Source organism: Ochotona princeps, chromosome 14, assembly GCF_030435755.1.
Source record: "Ochotona princeps isolate mOchPri1 chromosome 14, mOchPri1.hap1, whole genome shotgun sequence".
Lineage (NCBI taxonomy): Eukaryota > Metazoa > Chordata > Mammalia > Lagomorpha > Ochotonidae > Ochotona > Ochotona princeps.
In genome coordinates this window covers 7,382,115-7,396,691 of record NC_080845.1, presented here as the reverse complement: position 1 = coordinate 7,396,691, position 14,577 = coordinate 7,382,115, and the positions used below count along the sequence as shown (strand labels likewise).

The 14,577-nt window shown below is 43.2% G+C and overlaps 1 protein-coding gene across 7 annotated transcripts in view; it reads right to left on the bottom strand.

The window, feature by feature from the left end:
- The window catches only part of NR6A1 (nuclear receptor subfamily 6 group A member 1), a 195,281-nt gene that overhangs the window by 42,890 nt on the left and 137,814 nt on the right, over positions 1–14,577 (bottom strand). Inside the window, exon 1 of one of the 7 annotated variants that reach the window (XM_058672568.1) lies at positions 10,770–10,919. The exons of 5 other annotated variants lie outside the window; for them this stretch is intronic. In XM_058672568.1, the coding sequence (XP_058528551.1) occupies positions 10,770–10,785 (16 nt within the window). In that variant the 5' untranslated portion in view covers positions 10,786–10,919. Of the gene's footprint in view, positions 1–10,769; positions 10,920–14,577 lie in introns of those variants that run through there. One more of the 7 variants, XM_058672569.1, reaches the window with a different exon arrangement.

Here is a 14,577-nt window from a genome sequence, read left to right as displayed (position 1 = left end):
ATTTAATAATTAGCACTTCTTGCTTCAAATCATCCTGACATTTATTTACTAGGTAAATATTTGAGGGCTGCTCTGTATCTTCCTGGATTTCACAGTAGTGGAGGCAACAGATATCAAGCTCCCAATTTTAATAAAGGTAGGTCAACACTAAATTAAAAAGATGCAGTGGTAGCAAAGAGTGTTACTCTGGAGCTAGAAGAGGGGGCAGAAGGAAAGATCATTTAAAAGAGGTCTCAGCTGGGGGCCGATTCTAATCCTGGTGGCCTAGTTCCCCATCCAGCTCCTTGCTTGCAGCCTGGGAGAGCAGTGCAAGACAGCCCAAAGCCTTGGGACCCTGCACCTGGCTCCTGGCTTCAGATCGGCTCAGCTCTGGCCACTGCGGCCACTTAGGGAGCGAATAAGTGGGTAGAAGATCTTCCTTTCTATCTCTCCTCCTCTCTGTATATCTGACTTTCCAATAAATAAAGAAATCTTATTAAAAAAAAAAGGAAAGAATAAAAAAAAGTCTCAGCTGAGCAGAGTCTCAGTGTAGACCTGTGTCCAATGGCATCTCGGAAGAGCCCCACGGGTAAACGGGCTTGCTGGCCGCAGCACTACGCTATCTGAGGCAGAGGCAAGCGAGGAGGACTGCAATGAACACCAAAACATGCAGTCCTGGAGTGGACTTGGGAGCCCTGGAGGAAGGCTGTAGGCATGAGTGAGGCTGCCAGGGGAAAGTGCTTGGAAAAAGAACAGAAGATGCAGATTGGGGTGGGCTGGGGAAGCTATTCCCTCAGCTAACACAAACCTTTTGATACCAGCCACTGCTCTGCCTGCGAGGCACAAAGTTTACCTTGCTAAACAAGCTGACTAGACAGATACTGGCCAGTTTTTAGACAAAAAAAGACACTAGCCCAAGCTGGTTCAATAAAATTATGTTTTTGAAGATTTATTTTTATTTAAAAGCAGATAAATAGAAGGACAGAGAAAGATTTTCCATCTGTGGGTTCATTCCCCAAGCAGCCCCAACAGCCAGAGCTGAGCTGATCTAAAGCTGCGAGTCAGAAGCATATTCCAACAGGAGCCCAAGGAACTGAACCATCCTCTATTACGTTCCTAGGCCATAAGCAGGGAGCTGGATTGAAGTGGAGCAGCTGGGATAGGAACCAGAGCTCATCTGAGAGGCTGGAGTTGCAGGTAAATGACTAGCCTGCTACATCACCATGCCAGACTCTCAATAAAATCATTTACTCCTGGGCCGAGTAAGTAGCCTAGTGGCTAAAATATTCACTTTGAACGCACTGGGATGCCATATGTGAGTTGGTTTAAATTCCGGCGGCCCCGCTTACCATCCAGCTCCCTGCTTGTAGCCTGGGAAAACAGTTGAGGACGGCCCAAAGCCTTGGGACCCTGCACCCATGTGACAGACCTGGAAGAGGCTCTGGCTCCTGTCTTTGGATTGGCGCAACAACAGCCATTGTGGCCACTTAGGGAGTGAATCAACGGATGGAAGATCTTTCTCTCTGTCTCTCCTCCTCTCTGAATATCTGACTTTCCAATAACAATAAACCTTTTAAAAATTATTTACTCCCAAAATATAGAGATTGATAGCATCTGATAAAGCTGGAAATATGCATGTGATCAATGAGATCATTGGTTGTATAAGAACAGAGCTTTTTTGTTTGTTTGTTTTGTTTTAAATGTGGCAGGGTGGTGAGGGGGACCATGTGACGAAGTGAAGCAGATGGGCCACAATGACTTGGTAGCTATCACGCCTTCACTCCAACTCTTCAACATTTCAGCATGTACTAGGCCTACCCCCCAGTTTCTTATGGTAACTTTCATTTAGGCCTTGAGCTAGCTAGGTTTTATAAGAGCTTTTCTTATAATCCAAAGAAACTTGACAACTACAAACCTTAAAGAAAGTCCTTGCCCCAGCCTATATTTAGAGAACAGAAAGAGCAAGGACAGACAGAAAAAGGGCAAGGGCAGTGCAATGCCAGGGAAGTCACAGAAATAGTGCTGTATGATACAGGGGGGTCAGCGCACAGAGATTATGAAGCTATGCACTCGATGGACAAGGCTGAGATGCGGCAACAGGCAGGGCCGGGACTACAGTCCGCAAATCCAAGCAGGTGCTAACACAGCACTCAATATAAACAGTAAGACTACATTTTTAAAAACTGAAAACGTAAAAACAAACTTGAGCATTAACAGATTTTTCTTCTGGCTCAGGCCTCAATGATGGCTTAGCATGATATTAATATTTATCTTGTTACTTCTTATCAGGAATCATCTGAAGCCAACTGTAGAAGCTGTAGAAGGAGCTCTAAGGACATGACATGGATGGTGGTATCCTTCAGGACACCGGAAACTATGAAAGAGTAATGAGTGGCTTTTCCAGAGAATTATCATCAAAAAGCAAAAAGCATCAAAGTGAAACCTGAAGGACAATGAGTATGGTGTTTTTTTTTTATTCATTAATTACACTGTATTATGTGTCAGTTTCATAGGTACTGGGATTCTCCCCTCCCCTCCCCAAACCCTCCCACCATGGTGGATTCCTCCACCTTGTTGCATAACCACAGTTCAAGTTCAGTTGAGATTCCCTCATTGCAAGCATATACCAAACATAGAGTCCAGCGTCTTATTGAAGTATGGTTTTTAAAACTTACTTACTTGAGAGGCAAGGTCACTGACAGAACACCCCAAGGAAAGTGAGCGCTCCTCTCATCTGGGTTCACTTCCCAAGACCCACAGGATCAGAGACAAGGCCCTTCGCCTCCCACTCAAGAGGCACTCAAGGAAGGGAACTGTCTGTTTCATGCAAATATTTCATGTAAAATCTGGTGCCTGAGAACATCTGTTTCTAATGGCTACATGAGTAAAATCCTGTAAGCGTAAAGCATGACGAAAGCATTTGCTAAGCTTCATCGTTTGCGATTTTTGTGATGCATGCAAACAGATGCCAGCACTTATGTTGTCTTATATATGTGAAAGGAGTTACAAAACAACGTTTTGGCAAACAGAACTGGAATGCACAAAACACATGTCTGCTTTCACAGCCAATTTCAGAATTCTGGAGAAAGTGGTCCTGTGGTAAGGTGGCATGGCAACTACATTTTCTACCCTCAGAGAACAAACACTTTCACTGAAAATGTGATAACTGTTCTGATTCACCAGGATTTCAGAGTTGGGCAGGGACAGAGAGAGCTGATTACTGAGCTCTGGGCATTGGCACAAAGTCTCTGGTCTTGTCTGCCAACTTGATCTGCCAAACTAGAAATCACATTGTTCATCCGTTCAACTGATATTCACAAGTGACTGCTCGATGCCTCCTATTGGGCCATATGTTCTAGGGATAGAGAAAAAAATAGTAGTCTCTCCTTGTCTATGGAGCACATAGTGTGGCAGAAGGAAATAGCTCCACATACAAATCAAGCATAACAAAGGAATGGAAAACAGTAAGAACAAAACTAAAAGGTAGAGATAGCACTTTTTTTTCTGGTCTGATTCTTGTTTTTATTCGATAGGTAGCTGCAAGAAGAGGGAGAGACAGACAAGGATCTTTCATTTCCAAGTTCACTTCCCAAAAGGCCACAACAGCTAGTGCTGGGCTAGGCTGGGTTAGGCCAAAGCCAAGAGCTTGTTACAGGTCTGCGGTGTGAGTACAGAGCCCCAAGCACTTGGGCCATCCTACACTGTTCTCCCAGGCACATAAGCAGGGAGCCCGATGGGAAGTAGAACAGCTGGGGATAGGAACTGACATCCAAATGGGATGTCAGGGTCACGGCCTGTGGCGTAACTTGTTCTGAAACAACACCAGCCAGCCACAGGAGTACTCATTTTTAACTAGGCTCTGAGCAAAAACGCTTCAAGAGAGCTTGGTTGGTATCTGCTAGACTGGTGAAATAGAACTGGATACTCTAAAGTAGGAGCAGCAGCACAGACAGAAGCAAACACGTGGTAATGTACAACGACCTGACAGAGGACGGGGTTCAGTTATCAGGTAGGCCTGGGACAGAAACACTGGTGGGAACTGTGACCGGTGAATGACTGCCTCCACCACTATGCCTAAGAAAGCCCTCTTGACACTCCTACTAGTACTCATCTTGCCAGTAGGTCGCAAAGATGAACGGATTTTACTAGAAAGGAGCAAAGCTCTGTCTCAGGGCTGAGGCTTGAACACATCCAGAAGCTGCTGCTGGAGTTTAAGGAGACCATGCAGTAGTCTCACTAAACTGTAACAAAGCAATTTTTAAAAACTGTACTTAGTACATTTGTTTATTTTATTGGAAAGGCAGATTCACTGAGAGAAGGAGAGAAAGAGAGAAAGGATCTTCCACCTGCTGTTTCACTCCTCAAGTGGCTGCAGCGGCCTGAGCTGAGCCGACTCGAAGTCAGGAGCCTGGAGCCTCTTCCCGGTCTCCCACATGGGTGCAGGGTCCCAAGGCTTTGAACTATCCTCTACTGCTTTCTCAGGCCACATTCAAGGAGTCAGGTTGGAAGTGGAACAGAAAGGACACAAACCCGGCTCAAATAGGATCCTGGTGCTTGAAGGAGGAGGATTAGCTCCTAATTGAGCCATTGAGCCTAGCTGGATATAAGACTTTGTATGGAAAAGTTTTCTTTGCAAGAGTTATATGGATAGGGCCTAGTGTGGTAACCTAGTGGCTAAAGCCCTCACTTTGCACGTGCTGGGATCCCATATGAGTGCTGGTTCTAATCCAGCCAGCTTCTCATGCAGCCTTGGGACCCTGCACCCAAATGGGAGACCCAGAACAGGCCCCTAGCTCCTGGCTTTGGAAAGGTGCAGCTTCAACCATTGCAGCCACTTGGGGAGTGAATCAACAGATGGAAGATCTGTCTCTCCTCCTATCCTATCTGGCTTTCCAATAAAAATAAATCTTTAAAAATATATACACTAGGGCCCGGCGGCGTGGCCTAGCGGCTAAAGTCCTCGCCTTGAAAGTCCCGGGATCCCATATGGGCGCCGGTTCTAATCCCGGCAGCTCCACTTCCCATCCAGCTCCCTGCTTGTGGCCTGGGAAAGCAGTCGAGGATGGCCCAATGCATTGGGACACTGCACCCACGTGGGAGACCAGGAAGAGGTTCCTGGCATCAGATCGGTGCGCACCGGCCCGTTGTGGCTCACTTGGGGAGTGAATCATCGGACGGAAGATCTTCCTCTCTGTCTCTCCTCCTCTGTGTATATCTGGCTGTAATAAAAAATGAATAAATCTTTAAAAAAATATACACACGAGATTTAAAAATGGACTGAAGGGAGACCAAGAGAAGTAACTAAATGGTCATCTGGGTGAGAAGTGATGGTGGTCTAAACTAGGGGTAGTAGTATTAGCAATTAAAGAGGAGATCCGAGACCTGTTTAGAGTTAGGATGGACAAGGTATACTGTCAGTCTTTAAAACAATTAAGGAATAACTCCTAGACTTTAGGCGTGAACAACAAATTGGTTTTGGTTTCATCTACTAGTATGGGAGATTATCTTAAAAATATATTCACATGGGGATAGAAATAGGGGAAAAGGCAGATGATCAATGTGACAAGAGGACTGAAAATCATATACTATTGAGAGTCAGTTTTGGGGACTAGGCGTGCTAAACTGCAAAGGCTCAGGGTGCAAAAGGGAGTGAAACAGGCTTGTTCAGGTTGGACAGTTTATGTTTACTCCAAGCAGTCACACTTCAACCTTCAAATAAGGAAATAAGCTGGCAGTGCTCAAACCCACGTAGAAAGTTATTTCTGATCCAATTCTCTGCTGATGCTCAAGGAAAGCAGCAGAGAACAGCCCAAGACCTTGGGACCCTGCACCCATTGGGGAGATCCAGAAGAAGCTCCTGGTTCCCAGCTTCAGCCCTTGCCCAGCTCCAGCCATTGCAGCTATTTGGGCAGTGAAGCAGTGGAAAGACAATCTCTCTCTGTCTCTCCCTCTCTGTAATTCTGGTTATAGTTCTAACAGTCATGCAGATGCATCTTTTGTTATTTTAATTTTAATTAGTTTTTAACAAATTCAATGTAATGTTTACATAATCTTCTAGGAACACAATGATATTCCCTCCCTCCTTCCCTTCCTTATCCTTTTCAAGTAATTGCTATTTTATTTAACCAAACTTAAAAAAAATAACTTATCTTCCTCAACTTTTCAGTTACTTTGCTACCCTTACATTCCTAAGATTTAAACCTCTTACAATCCATTCCCTCTACTTTGTCTTCCAGTCAACACATCTGTAGGGCAAAGGCCACCAGCTGTACAGGAACCTACTCATTACGTATTACATAGCAGTTCCAGGAGAAAGTGCTGCAGCTTGTCCCACTGGTTACACAGCATTTTCAAGGGTAAATGTCCAAAAAGCCCCTCCCTGACACTTACCTTCTCTGGGGACCTTTGTGCTTGGATGATGGACAGCACCAGTCATAGGCTCACCCAAGAATATTTTTCTTCCTCATCTTCCTAAAGTCATTACTTTTTGAAATCCACTTCTGGGCGCTGACAGAGCTGCTTTTACTAAATTTCCACTGCAATCCTGTGAATCAGGGATTACTCTTCCTTCTCGTATATCTGAGGAAACTGGCTCCTAGTGACTTAGCCCAATGACAGAGGTGGCTGAGGAGGTTCTTTTTCCATCACCAGGGGGCTGATACAGCAAGGCAAGTGATGTGGCCAAGGTTTTATGAGCCATCCGGGCACCGGGACAGGCGAAGAGATCCACTTGGAGGCAACAGAGGCACTGGCAGTTTTTGTTTTTTGTTTTAATGGTTTAAAAATCCCACAGCAATTCTGATTGGCTACACTGACAGTCCATCGGGCCCACCAGCCAGCTGACTTCTGACCTTCCATGCCTCTCACCCTGATTAATGCAAGCTCCTTGAATCACAGTGTGAGCATCTAGACCCTGATAGAGTTAGCAATGACCTTTACATCTAGTAGGCTTTTGAAAATACGTAAAACAGCCGTGCACTGGAAATGTCCTCAAACTCTCAACCTTGAAATATGTGTAGATACGGTTTTCCCAATTAGAGTTTTGTTTTCAGGTCAATTTCTTAGGAAAAGACTTTTTACAATGCCAAAAAAAAATATTTGCTACTGCTATGGCTTGTTTTTCAATGGAAAATCTGCTACATGCAAAAAAGAAGAGTCTTATAAAATGACTGATTTCTTTGGCTTAAAAGAATCCCAGTAGCAGGGGAACAGAGCTTAAAAAACCATGATCTGAAAAAAATGGGGCGAGGGGGCGCCACACTATTTTTTCTGGCATCCATAGTTGGGCTTCTGATATCCTTTTGTTCTCACACCTCATTGTATTAAGGATGCTAAATCAAAGTGATTGCAGTGATGTTTGTGTGTGAAAATGACAAAAGCAATGGGCCAAAATCCCAAGCTCATCTTGAACCCTGAGGACTTTTACGGCTTTTCCTTCACGAGACCCTGCCCTTAACACACATTAAAGACCACATTGTTCAAAAGGGTCATGGCAAGTTTCATACTCCATTTTAATAAATATAAATGGCAACTAAACTTCTGAGTTTTGTTAGCAATATTTGTAAATCTCTGGAAAATGCCCATTAAAATAAATGATCTTCTAGTTTAAATACAGAATAATATAGAATTGTTATTAAAGAGGCAGTATATGTGGTGATAAAACTGAATTATCATTTCTCTCCCAAAAAAAGGGCATGAATTAAAGATTCATATGTCTGTAGTTGTGACACGGACCTCAGTTGGTTCATGTAATTTTTATGCCTGAAATATTTAAATATTGGAGGTTGTGTATGATTTCAGATTTCTAATGAAAAAGAGACAGCAGTGACTCCACTTTCCTCTCCTCTGCCATAACAATTTGCATCATATAATTATCTAGTGAAATATCATTTCACTTCCGGGTAAAAGGATACAGTAAGACAGGAATATTACACTAGAGTTTACAAAGGGAAATACGTAAAATAAAATTCTGGGTTGGAGTAAAAGAACAACAAATTGTACTGCCTTCAAGGTCACAATTTCATTAGTGAAACAGCTCATTTTCCCACACTCAGGTATTTCTGGTGTCTTTATAATATGCTTTAAGTTGTGGCAGAATATCACAATGCCAGTGCATTTTCAAGTTTTTGATTTGTGTAGCTTTCTTGACTGATGACTGGCTTAAATGATCTCAAAATAACACACTAAAGAACATCTGTTTAGCTCAGTTGAAGTTTCAAGAGCCAATACAAGCTGTTGGCGGTAAGATTTCACCCATGTGTTACTCAAATCCAAACCAAATTCGGGTGGTGTTTTTTGTTTGTTTGTTTGTTTGTTGCTTGTCAGTTCCTTAATGATGCCTTCAAAACCAACAGGGTAAAAAGCAAATGTTAAAATATTTTAAAAGGGGTGAGGGGGAGAGAGAGGAAAGGAAGGGAAGGAGGAAAGGGGGGAAGGAAGCGAGGGAGAAGAGACGAGAGGAGACGAGAAGAGAACAGAAGAGACGAGAAGAGACGAGGGCAGGAACCGGAGCCTCACGGAAGCAGAAACACTACGCAAACCTTTGATTCATGAGACCAAGACCAAAATGATCACACTCTCCAATTCAATACAGTATTAGCATGAGGACAAAAGACATTAAAAATCAATTTGGCATTATTTCCAGAGGGGCTCACCTAATGTGCAGTTAAGGACTGAGAATATTTTCAAATATTGAAAGAACACTCCAGTTGTGTTTTACTCCTGTTAGAAGCAACCTCATTTTCACACTGCATTCAAGCAGTGGCATTGTTTTGGTGTAGGTGTCTGTCCCGCCAGGCAGGGGCCACGCACAGGGCTGCATCTATCTTGAAGTGTGCACAATGGCTTCTCTCGCGCAGCTCTCTCTCTGTTATTGATCCTTACAGATGCTCCAAAGCCCTTCCCCCACCTTTCTCCAGATCCCAACCCCCATTCTGAAAGATAGCTTAAGAAATAAGACTTCCTGCCTAGCGACTGGCAGGGCTGAAAGACCAGATTGTATGACTCCACAGATCAGGCCTGCCACAGTGAAAGCTTCAATAGCGTTAACCCTCTGTGAACTAAAACAAAACATTTGTATGCCCAGCAGTGACAAAGGTTAATTTAAATGGACAAGGGCCCAACCAGGCAATGCTTTTCTTTTTCTTTTTACAGTAGCACTTTTTTTAAATTGATCTTTTTTATAAGCAGTTGTGTAAGCAGTTATTCGAATATTTTGCCTTTTATGCTTCCAAGGACCTCTGTGTGCTGGGATAATTCATTTTGCTTCACTAGAACTTTGTGTGTAAGATTCAGGTGAAAATATTTATTTCCTTACTTAATAAAAGTTCTTATTTTAGTATCACAGGTTATTTTCTGCCATTGAACAGCTAAGAAAAATTAAAAGTTGCTATACTTCAAATAAAAATGAACTGCAAGTGGGGGACTTTTTTTGCAAACCTGTTTGCTCTCTTAGAACTGCTGGATCATCACAAACCAATTCAAGCAGATTGAAAAACAAACAAAAAAACCCACAATCGAAACCTTTCCAAGTTCTCTTTTCCCATATCACAGAACTACTGCTCTAGTACCCCTGCTCACTCCTAAAGGACCAAAGGACCCAAAGCAAATCTTCTCCCTTTCTAGAAAAGCTAGTATATCAGGAATATCGGGGGTAGGGGGGGGAGATGAGAGTAAAGGGTCTTAAATGTGACTCGATAATTTCAGTAAACTTTCTTTTCTCACAATAAAATAAAAGACTAGAGAAATAATTCTGGCACTTGAAGTACTGGGAGACAACATCGAAGGAAGCAAAGTCCTTGTTGCTGCAAAGAAAGCTGTTAGGGGGCAGTCCCTTTCCTGGTTTGAGAGAGAACGAAACTTCAGAGCCGGCTAGGGCAGATGTTGGCCATGCTGCAAGGGGCTGGGAAGCTTTCCCAGGATTATTTCATAGGGTTAATGCCATTCCCAGAAATTTATCAACTGCTTCAAAGCGTCAGGCACTCCTCTAGCTACAGCTCAGCAGCACTTGGCTGTGAGAAAAAGTCCTTGCCAAAGCTGAGACCCCCTGTGCTTGACAAATACAGCACATCCTTAACACTGAGACTCACTGCGTGACTATTTTGTTTCTTGTTCAGAGAATAAAGTTGGGGAATAGTTGTGCTTCCAATGTAACAAAGAATGTATTTAAAAATGTATTTAAAACAAATAAGTTGGAACAAACTGGTCACTATTCACACATACGCACAAAAAATTTACCCGTTTTACAAATAATATACCTGAAAGTTAGCACTGGCTTAGTTTAACATCCCAAATTCTTAAGTTTCTGCAGAGAGAATGAAGCTGCCTTATTCATGATCCATGATCCTAATTTTATCTGTAACTAACAGTATTAAATGCAACTTTTTTGGTAGATGATGAACTGAATAAAGGACTCTATAAGCAAAGTCTGTCAGTAAGTATATAATTTTGAAATATAAACAATAAGTTAAAAATGTTTAAATCCTTGTCCGAATTAAATTTACTTTTTAATTTGCTCTTTTAAAAACATCAGTCACAACAATCAATTCAACCAACAGCCCTGCCTTGAGTCTTTTCTCTATTCTCAAACATTTACAGTCAGTTAGTGCAAATGTGAAAACTTGATGGCTGAATTTTGCCAAGATACAACAAAACAAAACAAGCCCCCCAAAACCAAAAGATCGCAGTTGTCTGTGACTGCCTCCCTTCTCAGAGCTTTATTTACTCCAACTCTTCAAACAGCATTTCTAACCCTTAGCTTTGTGCCCCAGAACGAAACCACACTCTCTTACCTTCCCATGTCTCCATTTCATGCTTCTCCGAGTCTGAGGAGAAGTGCTATTGCAGCCATGAAGAAACGGAGATTACAGGACAAGTCCAGCCTGATGACCACCCTTCCGACACTTGGTCAATTTCTCTCTTTAAGCCTGGACTACGACTACAACGACAGTCATCCTAACAGGTCAGTTTACAAGCCAGTCATGTGATTACAAAGTTCAGGCTCTGGGGTCACGGCGAGTATGGAGTTCGTTTATTACCAAAGGTTATCTCAATGGGACTGATAGACCTATTTTCTTTTCTTAACACTACTGCCTAGCACATCTCTCAGAAAACTACTAAGGGAACATTTAGGAGAAATACTTTTCGAGTCATAAAATTGAGATTTTAAAAGGCAAAGGTCTTAAGAAGGACTTAATTTTTGAAAGTTCTTAATTGGTGAGGTTATTTTTCTCTTTTATTCAAAAATTATTCTATACCATATATTTCTGGATTAGAAAATTTAGAACTAAAATCTTTAACAACAGGGACAAATAAAACATGAACTCCGTTCAGCATCTGGGGTCTCTGGGAGTGGGGGAATAAGAGTGGAATACCCTGCTTTTTGTCATTATAATAAACAATGACAAGACAAATTCTTCTGAGAAAATTAAAACATGAAGCTGTGAGTCATTTGTACCGCTTTACTTTAACTTTAGCCCTTCATTTCCATGCTCTGTACACACATACTAGTTCTTTGGTGAAGCATGTGGAGAGAAGCTAGGTCTGCAAAATCCTTTGAGAAAGCAAAGGTCAGAAATTTTGTATCCTGCCCCTCAATCAGAAGATTGCCACTTCAAAGGAAACCTCTTGCTGCAGCTTCCTTGAGCTGTGAACCACTTTAGGGACGCCCATCAGCATGTTTAACACCAGATCTGCATACACACACACACCCCCCCTTGCTGCAGAGCTGCAAAGGCTGAGAAAGAGAACCCCTGCGATGTCACTTAGGGATCCACTCAGATATCAGAACACAATAAACAGGCAAATTCCGCAGAGATGGCAGCATGCCTTACCGACAGAGTCCTGAAGTAAATGCTTTTTTCTTACCTACACAGTGTTTCATTTCATACAATTTCCCTTCCTTGCCAGTCTAGTTTGGGGAAGAATTTAATAGGCCAGGTATACCTTTGAAGCAATAGTCCAGAAACAATTAAGATCCTTCTTGGAGCTGGCAGCCATCTATCTGAATGGCAAATAACTACTAAATAGCATTTGGGCCCTCTTACATAATAGGACTTCAACAAAAAGAGATCAGATACTCAGAGAAGAAAAGCTTACATGACTGCCTAAAAATAAATGTTCTACCACTGCCATCAATTGCATTAGTGTTTTCATAATACCAACATACTAACCAGATTTCCCACTCCCACACAGAAAAGACATGAACAGTTCCTTCCTGGTCTTTCCAGCTCTAAATCATTTCAGAAAAGTCACTATAGATTGGTGGGAGCAGGGCCTAACGGGTAAGCCCACCAATGAACAGCTATGTCATCGGAAACATTTTCCAAGGGCACTCTGTCTCCCTGAAGGATGTGGGATCAGAAACCAGTACGTGAGTGTGAATGTGCACAATGCAGTGGAGCGAAGCCCTGAGGCTTTATTCGCACCACGGGATATCAGTCAGGCTCCTCAAGGCAAGACTCAAGGAAGAACCTTGATTTTCAAGGGTAGGTCTTATTAATCATTCTTGGTGCACTCATAAGCCTGAGGACAAATCTTTGACATAGTTTAAGAAGACAGATAGTCTGGCCCAGCCCAGTAGCCTAGAGGCTAAAGTCCTCCTCTTGCACGCACCAGGATCCCATGTGGGCGCCAGTTTGTGTCCCGGCAGCCCTGCTTCCCTTCTAGCTCCCTGCTTGTGGCCTGGGAAAGCAGTTGAGGTCAGCCCAGGGCCGTGGGGACCATGCATCCGCATGGGAAACCCAGCTGTCGCTGTCACTTGGGGAGTGAAGCTTCCTCTCTGTCTCTCCTCCTCTCTGTATACCTTTCCAATAAAAATAAATAAATCTTAAAAAAAAAAGTGGACAGGTAGTATTCTTACAACATACAGCACTATTTCTTTAGCATACTTACAGAGATAAATCTTCATTCCAAAGATTCACTCCCCAAATGGCTACTGCAGTTAGGACTGGGCCAGGCACTCCATTTGAGTCTCCCACATGGGTGGTAGGAGTTCAAGCACTTGGGCCATCTTCTGCTGCTTTCCCAGGCACATTAAGCAGTGATGCTGGATGGGAAGCGGAGCAACCAGGACTGGAATGGACTTCCCATATGGGAAAGCTCCTTAACCTGTAGCACACAATGCTGGCCCTTGGCACTTGTGGTTCTCTGTGAGAGCGCTTTCTAGGCTCTGGTGATGAAGGCAGAAGAGAATCCCCTGCACTGGCTATGGAAATCTAAGAACCTCTGAACCTTACGCAGGACATTCAGTAAGCTTGTTAAAACCAATTGTAGAGGGAAAAAATCATTTAGGAAGAGTAAAAGAAATCTACAAGTAAGACAAGAGAAAAAAGAAACAATCAGTAACAGGCTCTGCCTGATTTGCATCGTAAAAAGAGAGATGCACAAAATACCTCAAACATATGGAGCATTTACAAACTGTAATATCTGAGTCCAAGTTATGAACAGAACAACCTTAGTAGACCAAGACACAGATTACGCTCGAACCTTTTAAAAAATCCTTATCAGTTTAAGGATTTAGTTATTTTTATTTGAAAGGCAGACTTACATGGAGAGGAGAGACAGACAGTGAGAGGGAGCTAGTTCATTCCCCAAATGGCCACAGCAGCTGCAGCCGAGCCGAAACAAGGCCAGGATCCTCTTCCAGGGCCCTTACGTGGGTGCAGGGCCTAAGGACCTGAGTCATTCTCCACTGCCTTCTAAGGCCTTAAGCAGGGAACCGGATCAGATGCAGAGCAGCTGTGACACCAACCGACACCCATGAGATACCAAGTGGCGCTCATATAATACATTGGTGCCACAGGCAGAGGCTTGGCCTACCAAGCCTCGGGACCAACCCCCTTTTAATTTGGAAAAATTTATGTGCTTGACATAGACAGAGAAAAGCGAGTGAGAATGTGAGTTACTCCCTCCCTGATTCTCTCTCCAAAAACACATGATGCCCAAAGCTGGGCCAAGCCCAAGAAGGGGCTGCAAACCCAATCAGGGTCTCCTATATAGGTAGACAAATTCAATTACCTGAGTCAGCTCTGCTGCCTTCCAAAAGCTGAAATTAAGAGTCAGAGGCAGTTATCAAGCCAGGGCACCCCAATATGGGACATGGACCTCTTTACTACTAAATACCTGCCCCAACTTGGACTTCAAAGATGGAGAAAATGGAGAAAAAGCGCTTCAAAAAAAGGGAAGCAGCTGGGACATGAACCAGCACCCATTATGGGATGTTGGCTTTGCAGGTAGTAGCTTAATTCACTAATCCCACAATGCTAACTTATATTTGTTTTCATGAAACTTCTACTGAAAGCCTGAAGCAAAGCAAAAGGCATATGGCCACTGCCACGGAGGGAATCCCTCCAATTTAGAAAATGAGAAATATGCTTGAGACCAGCACTGAGGAACAGTAGGTTAAGCCACTATTTACAACATTGGCAGCCCATATCAGAGTTTCAGCCGCTCCACTTGTGATCCAGGTGACTGCTAATGTGCCTAGGAGTCCAAGAGATGGTCCAATTACTTGGGCCCCTGCCACTCACATGAAGTTCCAAGCTGAACCTGCCATAGTTGTTGCACCTGTTCATGGAGTGAACCAGCACATGGAAGACA